We start from the raw sequence: 25,026 nt of genomic DNA, 5'->3' as shown, positions 1-25,026 counted from the left end.
ACATCAGGGCAATACCGAACATGCAAGAAAAAATCAGTTGCTAATGGGCAGTCCAGAAAAGCAAATAAAATGCCAGCAAGCATGATGAAAGCAATACAGCATTTCCTATATTTAACAGTAATGCCTGTCTGTAAGTATTTGTTGTCATTTTGAGTAGTGTGCCTAGTTTTGATCAAGTTAGCTATGTCAGAAATACAATACAAAACTGTGTGATAAACTGTGAAAGGCCACACGTTTTCCACGCGTAAAGGGAGGCAGTGTGGAAAAGGGGCAAGATGCAGTTGATGGCACAGGTGATGGACAAGCAGATTCTCTGCTCACTTTGCTATTACCAGAGTCTTTCAGACTATCTGATATCGACCTGCCTGAACAAACTTGACATTCTGCTTCTTCTTACATCACCCCGATGTTCTAATTTATGCTCTTATGCTTGCCTGGGTGTGCAGTTAGTTTACTGTTCTGTGCTCTGTCTTTTCTGAGTGCTTCCCCATTTGCATAGAAATGTTTTTGTTTATTTTTTAAGGTGTAGTTGGCCTGTTTGTTTTTTAAACCTTTGCATTCTGTAGAAGAAAATGAGCTTCATTTAAAATCAATGGTAGGAATTCGCTCATTAATAACATCACTTCCAGTGAGAGCTAAGCAACAGAACTATTGCTTATATGGGGAAGAGATCAGAAGAGGTAATCCAAGTCAGTATTCTGCCACATGAGAGTATTTCCTTTCTTCCCTTTTAGTTTCACTTTTTCTTTTTTAGTTTGCAATCAGTTACGTCAGTTTGTGCTAATATAATACCTTCTGTCTCTGTTTAGAAACAGTTAATATCACATCATGAATAGCATGGCCGTACCATAGCATCATACATCATACAACATAGCATCAGAGTTCCCTTAAAGGCTCCTTGACTGATGAACAAAACCTATCCTTTTGAGTATATGGTTGTGTATATATAACATTATCATTCATTGCTCACAAAAGAGGTGGGCTCTCCACAGTAATTTTTGTATTACAAGAATTTATTTCTAGATTTGTTTCAGTGGCTTGTAGTAAATGTACAGTTACTCCTTTGTATCTCCTAAGATTACCTTTTCTGTAATCAGACAGTGTAACATCTAGCTTCCTTTTGGTGTCACCGCCAATTGGCCAAAATAATTTCAGGAGCATGGCATAAGTACGTGTGGTGCCACCTTGCTAACAGTCTGCTGGGGTGTTGGAGAGTAATTGGATGTGGTTGTGGGCTGTTACGTTGATCAAGCTCTGTCTCACACGTATCATCCCAAATTGGATCACCCAGAATCCAGGCACTGGAACAATTGAAAGGCAGTATCAGTGTATGGTGGGGGAGTACAGCCATGGGTGGATGTTGCAGTCACTTTCGTAGAAACTGGAGGGTGCTGTGACCATTTCCATTATCTAGATGGATGAAGCAAAGCTGCAAAGAGTTGGGGTTGGGACATACTTGGAAGCCCCACCTTTCCTTTGTGACTTTGATTTGCACACTTCAGGAAAGATAATGATGTTCTTGACATCTCTGTGAGATGAAAAATTGTCCTCTTACTGTTTTTTTGGCTCTTGTGAAGTGACATGAATCTCCACTGCTCTGCTGGTTCTGATCTCCTTGTCACAGGAAAGATTTGGCAGGGAGAGACAAGGTAACGTCTGGTCTTGTCACTGTCATGTCTCCCTGACTTTCCTGGCACTGGATCCAATTTAATCAAGAGGAGCAAAGTCTCTGCCTTTGGCTGTAACTTTTAAATTTAAAAGAAGATGAATTATTTCTGTTGCTCTGAAAAACAATTAACATGGTATAATTTAAAGATAAAATGAGTAATTTTGAAATCACCTGCAGTAGCTTCTTTGGAACCACTAGATGTATCATTCTGGATCATTTTGGTTCAGGCCACCCTTTCTAAAAATAACCCTGTAGTCATAGTGCCCATTAGCCATCCTGAAGATGTACTGTTGAGAGACAGCTCATGGACAAGCACTGTCCCTCCTGGTGAAAAACCTCCTGATCCCAGGTGTGAAAACCTACTAATAAGAAGACCAGGCCTAACTGTCAGTCTCTGGAGATTTTCTTTGTTTAGATAGTGGAACTTTTTAAGATTTTAAAATATGACTCAGGAATAAAATCCAAATATTTCTCGAGATTTTTTTTTTTTTCCAAAAAAAAAAGTAACATGGTGTTAAATATGTCCAAAGAAGCAAGGAGGGTAGGTATCCCCATGTATGTGTTTTGTAGCATGCTCGTCAGGAGTAAGAAACACATAGGCTCCAGGACTTTGGTTTGTATAAGTGAGATTTACTGTCTTACCCATTTCTTTGAGCATAACTAGGAGAGGTGTTCAATCAAAGCTGTTTACTGGCTCTCTGTAGCCCAAAGGTTGCAATTTAAGATGTACCTCCTTTTCTGCAGGTAGGGCCCATGTTACCTGTTGTTTTGGACATTCTGGAAGGAATGTAATATGTACAACAGATATTCCTTCGCATTTCTCCCAGCCACAACTAGGATGACAGGTTTGATGCTGCAGTTCAGCAGACACACTCCCCTATCACTACTTAAGAGAAGGATCTTGCCCTCTGTCATCTTTTGTCTGACAGTTTTCAGGCCATTAGTCTAATGGCTTTATGCAGTATGAGAGTAGGGAATAAAATTAAAATGGATAAATGGATCCAATTATTTAATTTATCTTGAGAGATTTTGGTAGCAGAGGATGCTTTTTATTTCACCTTGCCTCCTAAGGGAAGTTGATTTTCTGTTCGAAAACTGGATAGTAATGCTATTTTAAACCCTTTTTTTTAAAGGTCTGGAAGCATTCCAATGTAGTTATGGTAACACCGAGAAAATCAGGTCATTTCAAGAAAGGCATGACCAAGTTTTGTTAGAAATAGTTGATAATAACATTCTTTATTTTCAGCAGTGGGCTGAGGGATCATAGAATCATAGAATATCCCGAGTTGGAAGGGACCCATAAGGATCATCAAGTCCAACTCCTGGCACCGCACAGGTCTACCCAAAAGTTTAGACCATGTGACTAAGTGCACAGTCCAAATGCTTTTTAAATTCTGACAGGCTTGGTGCAGTGACTACGTCCCTGGGGAGCCTGTTCCAGTGTGCAACCACCCTCTCGGTGAAGAACCTCTTCCTGATGTCCAGCCTAAACTTCCCCTGCGTCAGCCTAACACTGTTCCCGCGAGTCCTATCACTGGTGTTTACAGAGAATAGGTCACCTGCCTCTCCACTCCTCCTTGAGAGGAAGTTGTAGGCAGTGATAAGGTCCCCCCTCAGCTTCCTCTTCTCCAGGCTGAACAAGCCCAGTGCCCTCAGCTGCTCCTCATACGTCTTCCTCTCTAGGCCCTTCACCATCTTCGTTGCCCTATGTACAGGTGCAGCACAAATGCCACTGTCCTGAATACTAATTATCTTTTTAACACAGTTTCTAGAATCAGAGGGAAGTGATGGTAAGTAGTCTTGAATGCATTGGAAATGTTGGAATAAATAATTAGACTTGTCATTAACTATATCCTGACAAATGAGTCAGGCCTTGAAATGCCACTGTGGTCTACTGCATCCATAGTCCATATATTATTCCAAGCATCTCAGAAGTATTAGTGATCCATATATTCACATCCACATGGACCATATCTGTGGTCCCTAACGTCAGCAGTCCATGTCATAAGGACTATGGCGCTGGTTTTATGTCCCTTAACACATCCAATGGGCAGCTGCTTTCACATTTCCAATATTCAGATGCTATCTGATGCAACATGGGTGCAACATCAACATTTATTTTGTTTTTGTTATTGTTGTTTTTTAAACACTAAAACTTTTTCAACCTTGTTGTAAAGCAAATAAATAAATGAAAATCAGCAGAAATGCTATTTCTTCTGCATCACCTGAAACTGAACTGATACAAAGAGCTTGTATCGTGCTACTGTTGAGCTTTACAGCATTGCACCTTTCTCATTTTACTTTCCAATCTGCTTAAAATGTAAACCCTGGTAGAGATTGAGATGCACAGCTGGAACAGTCAGCAGTGCAAGTGCACAGATGTAGATGGATGGCCAGTAGAAACAATTTGAACCAGAGTCTTTTTGAAAGACTTGTTCCTTCTCCTCCTCCTGTGCATCAGCAAGGCAGGATACTTTCCTTACACTAGCACAGCAGTTTTATTTAAGTAGCTTTGAAATTTGGGTTTGACCAGAAGGAAAAACCAGGTGCAGAGACTTGTGTGGAACTAAATCTGAATTGTACCCAACTGGGAAATAGAAGAGCAAGATGACTAAAGCTTTCATTAATATTTATAGCCCCAAGGTAATTGTCTGCTGGTTTATAGCCATAAGGGTTGTCTTCCAGCAGTCTGATGTGGCACTTAAGATTGGATTTACTGCCTGCTCCGGCATCTGAATTGAGAAGAACAATTTCTGACTGTCTGGTCTGTGTGGCTGCCAATCTTCAACTCCTCTAGCAGTGGTTGGAGAGAATTAGGCACGATACCAAAATGGGAAAGAAGGGAGGGAGTCATGAAGTTTGGTTTATGCAGCTTCCCTACCTCAAATTCCCTCCCCAAGTGGCAAGCAAGTTTAAACATGATTAGATTCAGGAGCTATTTCCTTTTCTCTTTCTTGTGTGTCTCAGTAAAATACAGACAGCATGGTGTCTGCATTGTTTGATTCTAGGAAAGTACTCAAGTTACTACTGTGAGACTGGCTTTCAGTGCACTTCTATCATCACACAAACACCATTTGCCTTGTGCTGTGTGTGGAAACCCATCAACCTAGTAGAAAACGCAGAGATCTTGCAGTTCGATGGACTGATCCATCTTTCTCCTGTTCATCTCAAGTTGCCAGAGCAGCCAGTTCAGTCAACTGCAAGACAACTGTCAGTTCAATAATATATTTCCTGCCATTGCTTAGCAGCTCATGAAATACACTTTTTAGCAATATTTTTCTTTGGATTTGTTTTCTTTTGTTAGTGTTTTCTGCCTCAGTCTCCTTTAGACATTGGGCACTCTGTGATATATATATATATATATATATATATATATATATATATAAATATAAAAACTTTTACAGATCTATAGGAAGATGAGAGGTTGTTTTAGAAATCAGCCTCTTTGAACTAATACAGCTATTGCCTGTATCTGGTAGACAAAGAATATGTTGTTCGTTATGTGCTTGACTGTTAATGTATTTCAGATTTTTGTATTATTATTGCATTTGTTGTATACCAGTCTCCATTTGTATATGTTTATCTGTAGGTACCCATAAGCATATCTGTTTTATTAGTTTGTTTCCTCCCTTGTAAAAAATGCTTGGAAAAATTGTCATTCTGAGCAAAAAGCTTGAGATACTCATCCAGATGCCATGGTTCAGGCCAATCTCTTACTTGTGAGTCCAAAAATGCTCTTTAAGTAAATAGGTTTTTGAAAATCAGGTATGTGTGGCAACGACTCGAGTTCAGGTGGAGTAGTGTATGTGCACATTTGGTGAGCTTTCTCCATGACTTGACATTTGACTTGATAGAAAGAAATCTGTGATACTTGTTGAAAGTTGTACAGATCCTTTGTCCAAAGTAGATTTGTATTTAAAATTGAGAACACTGTTCTCCATACAGTTATATGGACAGAGGCAATTTAAATTGACAGAAATGCTCTGAAAAGGTGTTTTGTTTTTGTTTTGTTTTGTTTTTGTTAAATATTTGCTTGGTGTCAGAGTCATGATAACTTTGAGAGGAACCTTCAACATTTAGGGAAGTCAGATTTTATAGTTTTGTTGCTTTGTACAGTGCTAGCAGTGAAGAGGTAAATATATATATATATATATATATATATAACTATTTTATTGCAAGGAATGTCAGGTTTTGGTTGGGTTTTATACTGTTTCTGTATTAAAATGAATTCTCATGCCTGTCACAGTTTTGTTTGCAACATTGCAAAATGAACTTAGCTTCCAATTTCATGGTCAAGTGGCTCTTCATAGGCATACCCCAACGTGCTGCTGGGGTGCTCCACTTGTATTCATGGCTTGCAACAAGCTGCTGGTTTCTCTCTCAACCACCACAGAGATGGGAGAGTCCTATTAATACAAAGCAAAGCACTCGTTACAACCATACTGTAATGCCTTCTCCACCAATTTGTTTTTTTTTTTTTTTTCTGTAGGTGAAATATAGCATGCTGGAAAGGTCCTTTTACAACTTTGTCCAATATAGTCCTCTGATATCAGTAAGGAGGCAGGTTTTAGCATGCAACCAGCGTGTCCCAACCCTACCTGAGAGGGTCAATACATAATTTTGTTCATCTTTTTCCTCTCTTCCAGTTCATATCAATAATGTGCTCATCTCGAGCAGAGAGCCATATTTTTGCTTCATTTGTAAAATGTTCGTAGATCTGAGGACTTTTGTCCCCAGTTCCCAGGATGGTTATCCAGTCACTAGTCAGATTTGGTAAGGTAATCCTGCTCCTTATTGGCCTTTGCATTTCACTCTAGTGAGGTCAATATTTCATGTGTTTCTCTCTGCTAACACTATTTCAGTGCATAAAACTGATGGAACTATTTCAGTATGTTTTTCAGTGATGATGTTTTCTTGGCTCTCTGTAGTATTTTTCCCCTTAGCTTTGATTTAAACTCTTTCTCATTTTTCTGAGCTATTTCTGGTTGCTGGACTTGGAATTATTCATGAACTTGAAGTTACGTGCACAAAGATTCTTTCCTCGACTGTTGTGTTTCTTAGGTAGATTACCTGATCAGCTCCATGATTTTTAAAGACAGGGTAAATATATACCTATGTATGGACCACTGCAGCCAAAATAAATTAAACCCAGAGGCTTTCCTCTGAGTCTGCAGGGCAAACACAATATCCTGCCGAGCTCTAAGACATTTAATGCTAAAAAAGGAGGACAAAAAAAGGTGAAATCATAGCCATGAGAACCACACAGAAATACTCTGTGTATTTTAGCCAGCAACCCAGCATGCTTTATTCATGACTTTAAAGGAGCTGTGGGCATTTTTTCTCCTTTGGAGTATTCAGCTCTGAAACTTAAGCCTCTACTATGAGGGCCTAAAGAGAAATTTCACCTCAGCCTGGGGTCTGAACTAAGCATCACTTGAATTGATAAAAGAACTCCCACTGTAATGACAATCAGAGAAGACCATATGTAGCTACTTTTAGGTACTCAGAGGAGAAGTGTTACTTTTAATTCCTGAACATGGATACAGGCTGTCTCTTTAGAGAGTCCAGTCACTACTTTTTTTCTAGGCTGTTACTGAATTTATTTCTTTTTAAAATCAGATTTATGTTCATTATAGATGTGCCATTCGGTATAATTACTCTTTTCCTTTTGGCTGACTTCCAATCAACTTCTTTAAAGAACAAAAATAGATGTTCCATTTTCCCAAGAGAAGTAGTATAGAGTTTACAAGGGATTTTTATTTAATTTCTAGCTCTTTAAACTAGGTACCTCATTCCTTCTCCCCTGACCAATTAAAGTAATTAAAAGCTTCATTTTTTATCTTCATGGTAATAGTGGTAAGATGGTACTATTATCTTTAGAAGGTTTAATGTTTCTAAAGCTGTTTCCTGGATGGGATTAGTTTTAATAAGATGGCATGTCCCCCTCAGGTTTCTGAATAGTTTAAAGATGTGCCTTCTAAGGAGCACATTTTTAGTAAGATAAAGTAAAAATACTGGATATTCCTATTTACGGAAACTTCAGAAGATAAATGTCAGAAATTGATCAGCTTATCAAACAGTCCCCTAAGAAATTAGAAGCATTTAAAATATGTCTTGTTGTTGTTTTGTTTGTTTGTTTTTTGTTGTTGTAGTTGTTGTTTTTTATGGGCTTTGTTAAAATAGACAGCCTTTAGCATTTAGCAATAGCTGTAGAAAGGCTGAACACTTACTCAGAGAGAACTTCCCACTGACTTCCATTGAGGGGCCTGTAGAGCAAGGTGCTGTTCTGTCTCAGTCCACGTGGCAGCTAGCAAAATGTGAGCCACAAGTCTGTACATTTCCATTGACCACATCCTTTTCTTGGATTACTTTTATATTTTGCGGCTGAGTAGAATTTGCAGTTCAGTACTGTGTAAGAGAAAAACCCCACTATGAAAATGTAATCATTACCAGCTTCTCCAAGAAGACACTTTAACGAGTTGCAAGGCCATCATTGAAACAAAAGTAAAGAAAAAATGTTGTGAACTAGTTCTTCATTGTGATAAACTTAGGAGTTGAAGGTATATGGGCTTCAGCACATTTTTTTGTTGTTGAGTGGATTGAAGACTCACCTGAAGGAAGGTAGCTTCTCTGGCTTCCATAGTCCTGGCTTTCAAAAAGAACTTAAGATATGATTAATGAGACTTATCTCTAGACTTGAGGAGTTAGGAGATGACTCAAAGATGGTTACGACTGCCTCTGTTGTGTAACAACCCAAGCATCTGTACAGGTACAGCCAGGAGCCCTGAGCTGTGCTGTGTAGTGCTATCTGCATGTGTTGAATCAGTTATTGGTGTTGCCACTGGGAGGTGGCCACTTGTAAGGTAGTGATCTCCAACACCACTGCAGCAGTTTTGCCTTGTAGCTTTTTTTTTTTTTTTTCAGTGTTAGAGCGTTGAATTATAAATAGGTCCTGTATGACTCATTCTCAGCATTCTCCTCTGAATTTTTTGGAGTTGAGAGATTCCATCTCCTTCTTGTGGACTCTACAAAGTACTTTCTAAGAAGCTTTAAAAGGTTGTATTTTTTAAATGCTATGTGCTAGTGGACACAGCTAAGGAGGCAGATAATTCCATCTTCTCAGCAGTTTCTTTTCAATCTCAGAAGTTGCATGGATTGAGTGCCACTTTATCCAGCTCCTGACATGTTTGCGCTTAGAGGCAGCTCCATTCCAAGTTGCATGCACTGGTCTGGGGCTTTCCAAGAACCTGTTTCCATAATAGTTACTTTAAAAAAAAAAAAAAAAAAAAAAAAAAAGGCCACATCTGTTCACTAGTGAATTTTTTAATAAGGAAGTATGATCACAATATGAGGATGATACCTCCCTTTTTGGAGCAGCCGAGTCTCCACCTATGTGTAGTGTCCAAAACAGGCTTGTGGGTTCTGTTTCTGTGTCCAGGCACCCAAGAGTTAGAAGCTGCAGCACTGTTTATTGAACATAGTCCCAAATCTACATGCAATAAACACTTAAGGGATGGAGAAAGCAGTGAGTAATGAGAGCAATAAGGCAAACACAAAACAGCTGATATAAGTGAAATCCAACAATCCTTATTTTCTATAATTACAGGGCTTATAGGAAGCAATTATGTAGCTATTAATGACATAACCTGCTAAAGTGCTGTTGTTGCAAGTAGAAGTCTTTTGCACAATGTTAAAATACAGAAAATGCTTGGTGTTCTGAGAGATTTTCTATCATTAAAGATCTGTTTATAGTGATGCATGCAGTACAGTATAGTTTGCAGAGGCTAAAACAAATGGCTTTCAGATTGCTATCAGCATGAATAATTAACATTTTACATCAAAGTGTGAGGAAGGCAAAAGCAGGGTCCTAAAGGGACTGGACTTCTGAAGCTATTCATTGTGCTCCAGTTCCACCAAGAGAAATATATGCACTGAGACAGAGGGATCACAGCAGAGAGCAGAGCCGTACCATGGTCTAATACCTGTGCTGAAATGGGCAAACCTAAGTGGTAAGACATGATTCAGTTTGCCTATCCAATGGTGAGTGATACACACCTGGGGAGCAGTAATAATTGGCAGGGCTTTAGAAATGGGGAGTGCTACTTAGCATGCAAGGAAAAGCTACTGACAATCTTCATGGCTCATAAACCCACTGTGCCAACCAAATCAGTGGCATTGCGAATGCATATTTCCAGTGGGAGCTATTGTGAACTGAAGAGCTAATCATCCCCGTCTGGGAAGACTGAATTTAGACGGCTGCATGCCATGCCTTGTCTTTCATTGGAAAAACAGACCTTTGAAAAGTTAGGGAAAGTTGAAATGGGTGATTCACATTGTAACGGGAGGGCTGCTGAAAATTAATTCCAGCTGCAAAGGGAAATTAAAGGGAAGTAACAGTACAGATGATAATAGAAGAGCATAAAATGAACCATTTTCCTGAAAGAAAAACTTTTTTTTTTTTAATTGAAAGTGTTCCCATTCAGGTAAAGAGAAGACGTAAGTGCTTTGCAATTAGAGTAGTCATTCAGGTTTTCTGTCATGTCAAAAAGGCACATGGCCTTTCCACATAGTCCATAGTCCACAGTCCAACAGAGCTTTTACAGTAAGGTCTGTACAATTTAAAGAGGGAGATTTTCGGGATGCAGAGTTCAAAGTAAACATCATAACAGGAATTGGTTGGAAATTAATCTGCAGAATAAGGACTAGTTGGAAGTTGATTGGGAGTAAGGAATATTATATTTTTTGTTTGTTTGTTTTATATACTAGTGTTGTCTGTAAATAAAATGGCATGTTCAGCCCATTGCAACTTTAGGGCCAAGATCATTTCCAGCCTGTTACTACAGATTTGCAAAAATATTACAGGAAACACAATTTAGACATTGGTGTTTCCTAAGAAGGCTTAAAAGATAACTTTGTGAAGTAAACAGCTTGTTAAGCTGTTAATCATGTGTCTGAATATGAAGAAAGAGTCTTCTAAAATGGTCTGAGAGAAAACCAAGTGTGACTACCAGTGAGGAAGGTAGTGTTAAAGGTCATGGATGAAATGTGTGGGCTTCAGCCTTCAGCTGTGAAATCACTGTGTACCTGAATGAAGAAATAGTTTTGTTTTGTTTTGTTTTGTTTTGTTTTTGTTTTGTGTGTGTGTGTGTTTGTTTGTTTGTTCTGGAAAAATGGAGTCTGAGCCGTGGTATATATCAGTGGCATTAATAGAGGCTGTGATTCCCAAACACATGTGGGAATGACAAAACTGGTCGTTGCTTTCCAAGAAAATCTACTGCAATATGTTTTCTTTGAGAGGGCCTTTGATCTGCCTTCTACACTTCTCAAAGCCAAAAAGTAGGTGATGCCCATATTGTTTCTTACAGGACCTTCTGGAAATCAAAGTTCCACTAAAAGGTGTGGGAAACTCATAAGAGCATAGAGAACATGGCCAAGCTGCTCAGGCCTCTTTTTCCTGGGCTGTTACATCAGTTCTTTGAAGAACTGCTTTTTACATTGCTCTTCCTTGACTTGTTGATTTTGACCATGTCTGCAATTTGTGCACTATATCACAACCCACAAAACATCAAGTGACTTTAACAAACAAAAACAAAACAACAACAAAAAACAAACAAACAAAAAAAATCAAACCCAATGCAAAATAAAATTAAAAAAAAAACGGGGGGGGGGGGGGAGGGAAGGGAAGAAGTTAGCTTTCAGGCTTTTTTTTTTAAAGTCTTTTTAGTATATTTTAATCATGTTTGAAAAAAATATTTTAAATCACTTGGGTGCAAAATAGTTTTGGTTTGTGGTGCTTTTTAAAATTAAAATCACAAGTCTTGCTTAAGCCCGCCAATCTGTATATACTTCAAATGTCTTGAGGTTTATAGTAAAATCTAGAGAGCTGTTTCACAACCAAAGAGCCTGTAAAAAAGCTCTTACCATTTAGCTTCCCTGTTGCTATTCCAGGATGACAGCTGGGACAGAAGAAAGTAAGATGGGGAGCACATTGCCCTTTTGCTGTCAGTACAGGTCCCAGTGTCCTTCCATTTCTCTGCAAGATCTCTCAGATCCTGCAGAAGCAGCTCCTAAAAGCACAGAGAATCATCATTAATGTTAACCCACAAATGTCACATTTATGGCACCAGCCTAAAGATGAGACCTCAGCAGTGTGACTGCAGGCACCAATGGACACACCAGTTCCCATTCCCAGGTCAGCAAACTGATGAGGCTGGGACTGCTTTTCTTACTGACGGCAAAAAAATGTTCAGGCCCAGGTTGGTTTATGTTCATGCAAGTACCACCTTTTTTGGGAACAGCAAGGGTGTGAAACCAGCCTACAGAGCCTGCTGTCAGCAGTGGGTGTCGCAGCCCACAGCTAGTCAATAGTCATTAGGAGCCAAAGAGACAGAAAAACCTGGCCAACATAAGGGAAAGATGCAGCAAAAAGCAAGAGTGCACAAATCTGGCTTTTACTTGTCTCATCGTGGTCTGTTTTTATTCTCAGCATATTAAAACTGTCATGGCTTTATGCTAATGTGGTCCATTCCTAGCCAGTGATTATTATGCTTTGAATTAGCAGAGCTCTTGAGGGTATTTTTCATGGGGAAGAAAACAACAACAAAAAAAAGTAATCCTTCTGAAAAATTGGAGTGAAAGGGGGGGAGGGGAAAAAAAGAACTGTTACTTGTATTGGCTCAGAGCCATGTGTGTTTGGAGAGGATGAAGGAGAAGGGCCATATAATCTCTTCATGGCTGATGGAGAGCCCAGCAGAGCTCCTGGAATAGCTCCATGTGAGACAAGATACCAAAATGCAGGGAAGAGCAGTCAGAATATGGAAATGGTTTTAACACTGTGTTTGGCTTTTAATGAACTCCCCTTTGGGTAAATTTCTTTTGACACCAGTGTTAGTGCTGCCTGATGGAGAATCCATGCTAGTTTACCCTCAATGGGAGAAGCTTCCTGGGGGCAGTGAGAGCACAACTGGTGTGTAACGTAGAGGATGCGCTTTACAAAATAAGATTTTTAAGGGATATCAGTTCACCTGGGAATGGCCTCAGCAGTAGCAATTAGGATCAGCTCTCAAAGAACTGTACAACTCTGAGGCTTAGTAACTGTAGGGAACCTTGGTAGCAGAAATGGTGTCTCATTGAGGGGCACGGGAAAACAGGCAAGCAGCAAGAGGAATTTCATTATAACTGTGGTTTTATGTAGCAGAAAGCCCAATTCAGCAGCAGTAGTGTGTCATTCCCAGTTTGTTCAACGGACCACTGATACACCCTCTATCCCCCAAGTAAGGCAGCAAAGACAGTACCAGCCCACTGCTTCTAGCAGCATCTCAAACAAGTCACAGCAGTGGCTCACAGCATGGTCTTGTGTGCTTTAACTAGAGGCATCTTAAAAAGAGGAGGTAGGAAAATGCATGGTCTCTTTGGATCTGCATATAGAGTAAGGTGATTTATATATATCCCATGCAGGTCTTCAAAGCCCTGCTGCATGTTCCAGTGAAATCAGAAAGCACAAGGAAATATCTGATTTCTTCTTTTTATCCTCATGGCACGTTCAGCGTAACAAGGCAATTTCAGTTTTGATGCAGCACGTCCAAGCCTCTTATAGGACAGCACCTTGTAATGGATTCTCCATATGAGCAGGTGTTTCTCTGGGCAGTCAGACACAATGTGAAGAGCTGGAACAAAATGAAATGCTGTGACCAGGCTACCTTTTTTTTTTCCTCTGCTTTTAATTGAAAGAAAATTTTCTCAGAAATGTTTATTTCTCTCCATTGCCCCAGCGGATGATTGTTTTTTTAACCAGTTCCAATGAAACAGTTTGAGACTCTGTATCTCACTGGCTAACAGCTTTTCACCAGAAACTTAGAGGCAGCAGTATCTGGCAGTGATATTTTACAGGAAAAAGGAATGTGTTGCCAACGTTAAAAACACAACAAGAAGAACAAAATAAGCAACTTCTTGCAATAAAATGAGAGGCTTAAATAATATTTTAGTTTAGAGCTTTGGTAATAGGATTTCCTATGTGCTAGAGATATATCTGTAGTTGTTCCCATGAAAACCAACCTAAATTTGGCAAACTTAACGCCTTTGAAAAATTTCAATTGAGATGCTCAAGAATTTGCCAGCTCAAATCTCTGGTGGTTTAGTCTGTGTGGAGTAGGGGTGTTCATCCCTTCACAGCTCTGCTCTTGTTGAGATTCCCAAACCTGCGCTCATGACTGAGGTTAATCCTTAAACAATACAGGTGTAATAAAAACACTAGGTTGCTGTCTTCAGAATGGGAACAGTGAAGATCTGTGTCCCATCTTTATGAATCCAGATTGCCTTTGTGCGAACCACTCAGATCAGTTTTTCTGGCAGTGTTGCATTACAATGCAAGCCTGGGAAATGACAGAATAAAACAGAACAGTTCAGTTGGAAGGGACCTTCAAAAACCATCTAGTCCAAGTCCCTGACCACGTCAGGGCTAACCAAAAGTTAAAGCATGTCAATGAGGGCATTGTTCAAAGACCTCTTGAACACTGATGGTCATGGGGCATCAACCACCAATCCAGGAACCTGTTCCAGTGTTTGACCACCCTTACAGTAGAGAGTCTTTTTCTAACAAATGGCCCCTTTGTGCTCTTCCTGCATATCCTGTCATCAGTACCGAGGGAGCAGAGACCAGCAGCTCCCTACAGATTCCTCTCCTCAGGGAGTTGCTGAGAGCCATGAGGTGGCATCTTAGTCTCCTTTTCTCTAGACTGGACAACCCAAGTGTCCTCGGCATCTCCATCCCAGGTGCAACACCTAGCATGTTCCTTTATTGCACTTCATGCTGATGATAATTTCCCAGTGCTCTAATCTCTCTAGAGCCCTCTGCAAGGCCTCTCATCCCTCCAGTCAGCCAACAGTACCCCCAGTTTAGTGTCATCAGTGAACTTGTTGAGGTTGCTTTCCACTCCTGCATCCAGATAAATAAAAATGTTAAAGAGGACTAGATGTAGAATTGAGCCCTGGAAGACACTGGAGGTGACCATCCACCAGCCAGCTGTAGCCTCATTCACAATGACCTTCTGAGCTCTACCTTTGAGCCGTCATCACCTGGCACAGCATGAACCTGTTTGTCTTACAGTTGGACAATTTGTCCAGAAGGATGCCATGAGGGGCCATATTAAAGGCCTTGCTAAAATCCAGAAAGATTACGTCCACCACTACCTTTTCATCCACCAAGCAGATGACCTGTCCTAGAAGGAGATCAAATTATGAAGGCCAGACTTTCCCTTGACTGTGCCTGATAATAGCTTTATACTTTAACTACCTTTCAATAACCCTCAGGACAATCTTCTCTATAACTTTTCCAGGGACTGAGGTTAGGGACTAAGAGGTCTGTAGTTTCCCAGGTCTTTTCTCATGGTTTTGTGTAGATGGGGAAAAAAAACAACTATATATATATATATATATGTTTAATTTTTAAAAAGTCTCCTTCAAGATGACTGAATTATGCAGATGCTCTTCTTAGAGTCAGAGGCTGCATGTTTCAGCCCAGGGCTGGAAGAGCTTCTTGCAGCCCTGGCAGCTGTGGCATGAAGGGACCCTTTGACCCTCTCTCCATGCTGCTGGTACCTTCCTACTGTTGGTGTTTTCTGTTGTGGTCCTAGCTTACCTCTGTCTGTGCCTCTCTCTAATCATCTGGATGTTAATTCCCAAACACGTTAGCATACATTTTCTCTGGAAACCTGAGGGGGAGACCATGCAATGTAATTGTGCCAAGTGGAAAAGGCTGCCCAGGGGGCTGTGGAGTCTCCTTCTCTGGACACATTTAAAACCCATCTGGACACATTCCTGCATGACGTGATCTAGGTGTTCCTGTTCCGACAGGGGGATAGGACTAGAGGATCTCTCAAGGTGCCTTCCAATCCCTCACATTCTGTGATTCTCTGACTACCGCCAGACTTCTCTTGTTGTCAGGGGGAGGAAGAGTAACTTACATTCTACTAATTTGTTCGTTGGTTTGCTTGTTTATGTAAGTATTGAGACTACCATGATGCATTACAGTGTAATGATTACAGACATTTATTAATTTTTGTTATTAACAACAGAAGTTCAGTGAAAACCTGTAATGCCCTCTCTAGGGAATTCAGCTGTAACTGTGGACTGTACTAAAATTCTCCAAGTCCCTAGGTTTAAAGATTTTAAAATAGGAGGAAAATGGGTGGGCAGAGAAGTGGGGCTAGGAGGAACTTTCTGAATTTTTAACATTCTTTCTGTCACTAGAAAATACTTGATGCAGCCCCTTTTGGAGCTCAGGAAGATTTAGTGAACACAGTGATGTTACCAGAGGGTATTCAGTCCTTGTCACTGAGAAATAGAAGTTAATGCAAATTTCTCTTTCCATTGCAAGACAAGCTTGCAATATTTCACTTATGCAGTATTTCATAATTTCTTTGGAGCTATCTCTTTCCAAGTCTCTATCACACACTTCCATGGGAATGGCTGGTGGATGGACTGCCAGCTGTCTAGAGCAATGCAGAAAGATTTTCTGAGGACTAAATCTGATTATTAATACTGATCTTTACAGCACAGCATGGATTCCACTGAAAGGAAAAAAATATATTAAAATAATAAAGATTACATTTTTCCCCTTTCTTACTGTTCTCTGTAACCATGTAAAAATTTAACCATCTGTGTGGTTCTCTGATAATTCGTTAAAACACCTATTTCACCTCTTTTTTTTTTTCTTTTTTTCTTCTTTTTTTTTTTCATTTTCTTGTGGAAACAACAGCCGAGGAAGTGGAAAGACTGGCTGCAATGCGTTCAGATTCTCTAGTACCTGGGACTCACACGCCTCCGATCAGAAGAAGAAGCAAATTTGCCACTCTTGGAAGACTTTTTAAGCCGTGGAAATGGAGGAAGAAGAAGAGTGAAAAATTTAAGCACACTTCTGCAGGTAATACTCTCAGTCAGGTTGGTCTGTTTATCTTGAACTGTTTGTTCAACAAGGTTGAAAACTGTTAATGCAGCCCCAATTTATACACGTTTTGAAGTTTGTAGCTTGGCTGGGAGAGATTTCTCTGATTTTAAGTAATTTTTAACTTCATTACCAGCTCTGTCTTTTTTTTTTTTTTTTTTTTTAAAAAAATGCAACCTTTCATGCATTACAATTAAACCAGTGGCTCGCCAAAGCTGTATTTTCAGGTTTTGCTGTTATAGCTAGAGGGTGACCCAGAAGAAATCTCATACATTGATTTAGCAAATTGTGGGTAAAAGAAGTGGTAGCATGAAAAGACAAGCCAAGTGGAGGATACACTCAAATTCTGTAAGTGCTAACAAGGGAGCAAGAAAAATAGATGGCAAAGGAGGTGACATTCTGTTGAGTAAATTGCATAACCATAAATTATTTTTTCCCTTGGGCTAAAAAGATGTGTCACTTGTTTCCTGAGAAAAACAAATCTGTCTTCCTGCCACATCCCTTCTCCCACCACTGTATTTAATGCTCCTGGTTTAAGACTTTTAAAATATATTTTTATATATATGGAAAACTATGAATATATATTTTTATGTTGCAAATTGTTGTGAGCAAGAATCCCAAATCCAGGCACTGATTCATGTGTTGGAATTTTGTACCTGGTGTGTTTGGTTTCAAGTTCCATTACTTTTTTAGAAGAGTTCTTTTCTTTTCTTTGCTCTTCCGTGATGCCTAATAATTAGCATACATGTTTCTGCAAGTTTCAAGTCTGGATTGTCCGTGAGAAAAAGATGAATTTTCTTCTGATTTCTTACTGTTCTCAGCAGAGCTAGAAAGAAAGCAGTGACAGAAGAGTCTTGGTTTACAACTCAGTTCCTCTCTGACCTGTTTATGTACAGTAGAAGCTTTCAGGCAGGAGTGGAGTGTAGTTTTTGACACCCTTAAGCCTGTACTCATGAAAATGGACCATAATCACACAAGAAGTCTCATGTCGTTAAGTGCATATTCATGTGCAAATTTAAATGCGGAAAAAGAGTTTGCAGTTCATTCAGACTTAAAGGTGCTCTTTATGTATGGTGTTTAAACTGCTCCCTGATTTTTCAGGCAAAAAATAATGAACTGGAATAGATGGCTATTTTACTCTGAGTGGTGATCGTATTTTTGACTTGACAGCTGCGAAGGTATTGTTGCTAAAATGATATGCAAAACAAGTGGCTTGTCTTTCATATTCTGTATCAGTCATAACTGTAGTGTGGCCTAGCAGGATTTCCATGAAAACCATAGTGCTCCTAGGAGCATTGGATATGTGGATGCTTTTGTCACAACCAGTTTGAAGCTAGTTTTGCAGCATTCTGGACTGGCTGGTTACAGCTAGTAGCATAATCACAGCAGTACAGGACATACCACAGGCTGCAAAAGCCTCCCTAGTATTTGTTTGTATGGTTTATCTAATTCCAGGAGCTGGGGCTGAGCTATATACATGTACTGCTGTGGTTAGACCAGTTAGTTTGAATCTGGCTTGAACATGTCTGCCTGGTCTGCTCTGGGCACTGCAATAGCTGGTATGTGGATTTTCCCCAATTACCAAAACATGTGGAAAGTATACAGTGATTAAAACTAGAGTAAAAACATGTATTTCCTTTTCTCAGAGCAGAAGGAAGCTTTACCAGACAAGCCAGCATATTTCCTCCCCTGGTAAGAGGGATTTCAGTGTCTGAAGAACTAAATTAAAAGAAGGGTATCCAGTTTGTTGATTGAGGTACAGAGTTTGATCTTAGATGAATCCAAAACCTTTTCTTTTTCTTCCCCCTCCTCTCCTCTCCATTTTTTTAATTAAAAAAAAAAAATCCATTTCTAGTAAGCCAACAGTATCCTGCAGCTGCTCTGCAAAATTGCTATTCTTGTCAGCTCCCCTACTAATAACTGCAGCAAAATTTACACAGATGTCAAATTTGCTGAGCACCCCGCAGGAGGCACAGAGAGATACGTGCTTCTGGACCATACCAGAGCTGGGGACTCCACAGTTTCTGCAACCCTGGGGAACAGAAATCCAGCAGGATCCTGTGAGACCCCTTTCTGTCAATTCAGCAGCATTGGTTGTACCTAATATGTGTAATACAAAAGATTTTTCACCCACAAAACTAGCATTTTTCAACACATTTTTCCATGAGCTCCAGTCTAATACCTCTGATCTCACTGAGAAAATATAATTATTTTTTACAATAAATTTTACAAAGGACAAGCTTATGAGATGGCATAATTGGAGCCAGCATGAAACTTCCTAATACAGGCTTATTTTCTTCTAGTGCACCAATAACTACGATGCTTGGGAAAAAAAAAAAAAATCTGAGTAAGTGTTGTGCAGGAATGCATCCAAGCTTTCCTACCTGTATAGAACATCAGTAATTATTAAAAATAAATACTAATACAAGTATTTTATTAACCTCTTATTTGCTGCAACAGTAGATTTAATTATGTTAAATGTTGAAAGTAGTAAGGGTCAAAACACATGACCTTACCTGTTGAAAGTTCCTTTGAAATTAATGTTTGTTTGTTTGTTTTTAATTATTAATTTTTTTCTGGGAGAGGACTAGAAGCAAGAGAGAGTCAGGCTGATATTTAAAGTTGAAAGGTTGCCCTTTCTTGAGATTTCCAAGTGCTAATGTCTTACATCCATATCTTTATCAGACTAAAAGCCTTGTGCTAAGGAATATTTATTCAGAGCTGAATGCTTTAAAATACAGTCCTGTATTCAGTGAGCAAAAAAACCTTTTGAGTAATAAGAAAAGTTTTCTGACACCTGATAATTGCATAAGATGAGGTAGAAGACCTGTAGTTTGGCTGTTAGAGGACCTTAACATTATGCTTATTATATATGGTTCCCTGCAGCATATCATTGCTCAGATTGTAATGTTTGAATGTTATGTTTGAACAAGTCCTCCATCTTCATTAGTGCATTGTCACTGACAAGCAGAAGATTAAAGGGTGCTTCATACACTTTTACACATCATACACAGCTTTATCTGCTACTACCATGTGTTGGTTTTGATATCCTTGTAGTAACTATGCAGAAAGGTTTATAATCTGATATTGCCTTGGTGCTGACTTAGTCATGAAGCTGCAAGTCATGGTTTTTGACACAGACATTAATGCCATTTCCCTTACAGTTGGTCAGTCTGTGAGCATCACCGTTAGGCTTTTTGCAGTGACAAGAGCAGGCAGAAAAGATCACACTCTGTGAGAGTCTGTTGTTGGAGATGGTAAACATCAGGTGAGACCAGCTCTGGGGCTTGATTTAAGCAACTTCATCGTAGAAGGAAGGGATGCCATCCAAAGGTACCTGGACAAGGTTGAGAATTAGGTCCTTGTGAACCTAATGAGGTTCAACAAGGCCAAGTGCAAGGTGCTGCATCTGGATCAGGGCAATCCCAGGCAGGAGCACAGACAGGAGAAGAACACAGTGAGAGCAGCCCTGCAGAGAAGGACTTGGGGGTTCTGGTGGACAAGAAGCTCAACATGAGCCACCAGTGCATGCTTTCAGCCCAGAAGGTCAACTGCATCCTGGGCTGCATCAAGAGAGGAGTGGCCAGCAGGTCAACGGAGGTGATAGTGCCCCTCTACAATTTTATCTTGCACAGAAAGTGTGGAGACCTTTATTACCATGGCGGGTCTGAGGGTCCCATATATAAATGAGCAAATATGATAAAGTTTTAGGAGTACAGTCAAGCTGATAGTATTATATTACTTGAGGAGGCTGTTTCTTTTAATTGTTGTGGAGCAGTCTTACGACAGAAGCCAGGAAAAAACAGTGTTTTTTTTTGCCTGAGCACTTAGCTGGATGCAGCTGAGATGGCTCCAGCAGGCTGCACAATGTTTTTAAAGCCACATCAGGCTTTCTGAGAATCAGCAAGGCATATAGCAGGAAGGAAGGCAGACTGTCTCCTCAACTAGACCTTTGTCATCATTTTTAATACCTTGATCTTGCTTTTCTTGCCTTGATATGAATTTGTAAACAGTTTTTTGAGTGTACTGGTGTTTTATGTCACCGCTGTACATGTGCTAGTGAAATGTCATTTATTGGCTGTTTGGGAGGAGGAAGTGTACATTGTCTTCTGAAATAAAGAAGCTAGAGGGAAGATAAGTTCTGGAAGTATTTGAAACATTATTGAAGATTTTTTATCCTTGTATTCATCAAGAACCAACTGTTTGCAACCTTCCAGAAAAAAAAAAAATATATTTATTTATATATATTAAATATATATATATATATTTTATATATATTATATATATATATATATAAAATATATATATATATTCCAGCTACTTGCAGAAGTCAAGATAAGGAAAAATGCCTTGTTTTCCCATTTCAGATGTCTGATGACCTTTATTTTAAAGAACTGGTGCCTTCTTCTTCCCCCATCCATGCTCCCTGGGTTGCTCTGAGTTGCAGCGCTGAGGCAGAGGAAAGAAGCAGCTTGTAATTTGTACCTGAAGGAAACTGATTGGGCTGAGAAATGGGAAGCAGGAGATGATGAGAAATTAAGAGGTCTGAAGAAAGCTCAGTAGTAAGTAGAAGAGACGAGAGAGTCACAACATTTGGGTTAGGTACACAGGCACATCCTGAATAGATAGCAGAGAAAGTCTAGTGTCTGAACAAAGCTTGACAGCAGCTTTTTTGCTAAGTGGAGGGTTGTCTCAAATAATCAGCAATACTAACATGAGAAAAGGAAATCTGCTAAACGCAGCTATTTTACTCCCTCTAGGTACTTCAAAACCTCCTTTACTTGTGTCCCAGATCCTTCTTGTAGAAATAATTAAAACTACTTCCACAGGGCAGTGAGGATCACTGCTCAAGTGCAGCAGCTCCCATCCTCAAAGCCTGTGGGTGAGCTAGTGAGCCGTGCCCTACTCTGTGGCCAGAGACAGATATGATAGTGGCTTCCCAGCCTTGGGCTTGGGGTGGCCTCCTGAAGGGGGAAGTCTGGCTCCTGCTCCGTTTAAAGCCTTGTTTGTTTAGTGTAAGATTGTAGAGATTGGTGTTCACCTGTTTCAAGGTGTAGGACTAGGGAGTTTATAGAAATAAAGACTGTGACTAAGCAAAGTAGACCAGAATATCAGGAGAGTCAAGAGGAAAATCAGCATGAGCCAGAAATGATCAGTTGGACTGGGGAAGTTTGGGCTGAGAAACTGGGACTTTCAGGGCAAGTGGGTGGACTGACCTGCTACCCAAGGACCTTAAAACTCTGTTAATACTTGTCTGTACAGAGGATGACACTCTTGCTATCAGTATCTCTGCTGAATAGCTGAGGTCTGTGCACTGGATTTAAAGTCTGAAGCCCAGTAATGTAGACAGTGCCACAAAATGGAGCATCTGGATTTTTTCAGCTTGTTTGTTTAGGAGGGCATGCAAACTCTTCCAGTTACTACCAGTCTTGCTCAAACAGCTAAAATAAAATGAAGCGTGCCAAAACTAAATTCACTCATGTAACCTTTAGCTTCCCCACTCCCAGATATATATTAAAACAGCCATTTGTTTTATACTCAAATGCTTTTTTATTTTTTTTCTTGCTAAGCCTTAGTGCTCTGGTTTTTCCAACAAGGGTTTTTATAAAAGCGCTATGTAAAAGTTCATATGGCAATGTGTTTATGTAAGTTAAATCTCCCAGTCAGCAGAGGGACTGTTTAAATTTAGTAACACTTAGAGGCATGGGCTTTCGATGTTTCTAATTAATACAAGAATAAAACAAAATGTGATAAATCTGCACAATTAGAGGAACTGTTATTCATAAACAATCCCCATATCATTTTAATTCCTATGGCTGATGATTTCTAACCACAATAGGTAAATATTTTGAACTTTCCAGAATATTCCAAGCAGCAGAAATATGATGTTTTGTTGCCAGTGCTGCCCTTAAACAATCCTGCTCCCTTCTGTTTGTAAATGATTGCCTCTTGTGCTTCCAGATGCAAAACACTGAATGTCAAGCGAGGCATGTTATTCAGATGATAGGCTTGGATGGGAAACCATGGGAGAAGTGTGGGGGCCTGAAGACCTGCATCCCCTTCACCCCTTCACATTCTGCTCTTACCTCATCTCCCGTTGCCTCCCCACTCTGCCTGTCCTTTTAGGCAGCTGATCTGGATGTGAACTTTGAGTCGGTTTGTCCAGGTGTCTGTTTGGCTTTTGACATCTCTCCACAAAGGTCCTTCTCCCTATTTCTAGACTGTGAAAGCAGTATTTTTGTTTGCATCATTAGCTAATAAGGACAACTGTGTTGTAAGACACTTTGTGACAGGAAAATATTTGTTTTTTAAGTGCTGAAATATTACTTTGCTTCCCCTCAGGATCTGAATAAACAATTAAAATCTCTTTTAAATTTCTATTTCTGCATTGTTCCAAAATTGCACGTTTTATGTATTCTTAACTTTTAAAGTGGAAAAAAGAAACGATATCCTAGGTCTAAAGGCTTTAGAAGGTTCATGGCTCTCTAAAGGCTTATGGCTTCTCTTTGCCTGCACTAGCATTTCTTTACTGCCTTTTGAGAAGCTGCCCAGAAGTTGCACCAGAATTCATTCAAAACTATAGGCAACTTTTAAAAATTCAACCTTCTGCCCTTCCGTAAAGTGAGCAAAAACTAGCTCGTGCATCTGCTTAGTGCTGCCAAACCGAAGATCCACAGAAATTTTGAAACCCAATGGTCATTTTCAAACCTGCAGTTAGATCAACAGCTCAAAGCATAAGCACTTCGTAGCAAGGGAAAGCCTGAGTGACACTTGCTTATTTATTGCTGGAATTATAAATTATCCATGTTTTTAGATTCAGCATTTTAAACGCATTAAAAGAACGCAAATGCACGTTTATGTTCAGAAGATGTGGCTATGGTTTGCACACAGAAGGCAGTTACAGAAGTTGTCTGTTTTTAGACTTGAATTGCGAAATGGAAGCTTCCGTAAAAATGAGGAATATAATCACTCCCCCAAGTGTGTTTATTCCACTGCAGAGCAGGATTTATGTGTGTTCTCGAGGGCTGCTGCATAACATTTCCAGGTTTTAAGAAGTGGACATTGCTTAGCTGGACTGAAAATGTCTTTTGGGATGGTTGGAGTCCCACACCAGCTTTGCGTAGAGCTTTAATGGAATGTTTGAGACAAGGCCCTTAAATGTGTCCCATCTTACAGGAAAGGGATGTTTAATGAGGCCGTTTGGTTTTTATGCTAATTACATTTCCAGCTGCTGTGAAGATTATATGAGGCTGCCCAAACAGTAATACTGCGACATAACTCTACAACAATTCATCCCTTTTAAAATAATATAATACCACCATTAACCTATTAGAGAATTTACTGCAAATTTTGAGGATTGAAGAAGAGATGCTGTTAATAGCATAAGCATCTTGTTATGTGGATTAGAGAATGGCCTGAACTAGAGATGGTTTCAGAAGTGTTTTACTGACAAATCAGCAATAATAGAATATCTGGTCTGGGGGAGGGAGAACAAGCGTGTTTGGAAGAAGCTTATTCTTGTGTAAAAAATTGTTGTATATCTTCACCCGCTATTGCCATGACTGATGAATCTTCATCATGAGTCTTCATCAAACTGGGTCTTTAATGATTATTTTAGAAAGATTTCATTTAATAATAAATACGTTATTAGCTTATTTTTATTTTTAGATTTCATTTGAAGCGTGGAAATTAATGACTGTTTCTCAGGCTGCTGGCTTTTGTTCTTCAGGTTTTTAATGCCCTTTTTAACAATGTGTAGGAGAACGGCAACATTTTACAGTGAAAAATGTATATATGGTATTATAGGGCCGCTCCTTGATAGGGAAGGTCTCCTCACAGACAATGACATAGGCAAAGCAGAGACACTTAAAGCCTTCTTTGCCTCTGTCTTCAATGCCGATGATGGGCTTCGGGACCCAGGGTGCCCTGAGCTGGAGGACCGGGACGGTGGGGATGACAAACTCCCAACCGACCCTGAACGTGTGCGGGATTTGCTACTCCACCTGGATCCCTACAAGTCCATGGGTCCGGATGGGATTCATCCCCGGGTGCTGAAAGAGCTGGCGGACGTCATCGCGGAACCTCTCTCAATTATTTTTCAACGATCCTGGGAATATGGAGAGGTCCCGGTAGACTGGAAGCTGGCAAATGTTGTGCTGATTTTCAAGAAGGGTCAGAAAGAAGACCCTAGCAATTACAGGCCTGTCAGTCTCACGTCAGTGCCTGGTAAAATCATGGAGAAGATGGTTCTCGAACTTATTGAGGCGCACCTGGGGGACAAAGCAGTCATTGGTCCCAGCCAGCATGGGTTTGTGAAGGATAGGTCCTGCCTAACTAACCTGATTTCCTTTTATGATAAGATCACCCGTATGGTGGACCAAGGGAAACCAGCTGATGGGATTTTTTTGGACTTCAG

General features: G+C 39.9%; 1 protein-coding gene across 1 annotated transcript in view; it reads left to right on the top strand.

Annotated features, from left to right (window-relative positions):
* Positions 1-25,026, top strand: part of PHACTR1 (phosphatase and actin regulator 1) — a gene marked incomplete at its 5' end in the record, with an annotated part of 316,860 nt that overhangs the window by 168,269 nt on the left and 123,565 nt on the right. The window contains one exon of the mRNA XM_082752655.1: positions 16,425-16,589. Coding sequence (XP_082608781.1) covers positions 16,425-16,589 — 165 coding nt within the window. The remainder of the gene's footprint in view (positions 1-16,424; positions 16,590-25,026) is intronic.

Source organism: Aythya marila, assembly GCF_965140915.1.
Source record: "Aythya marila genome assembly, chromosome: 2".
Taxonomy (NCBI): Eukaryota; Metazoa; Chordata; class Aves; order Anseriformes; family Anatidae; genus Aythya; species Aythya marila.
Note: the sequence above shows the minus strand (reverse complement) of the source record. Positions and strands in the feature narration are given on the sequence as shown.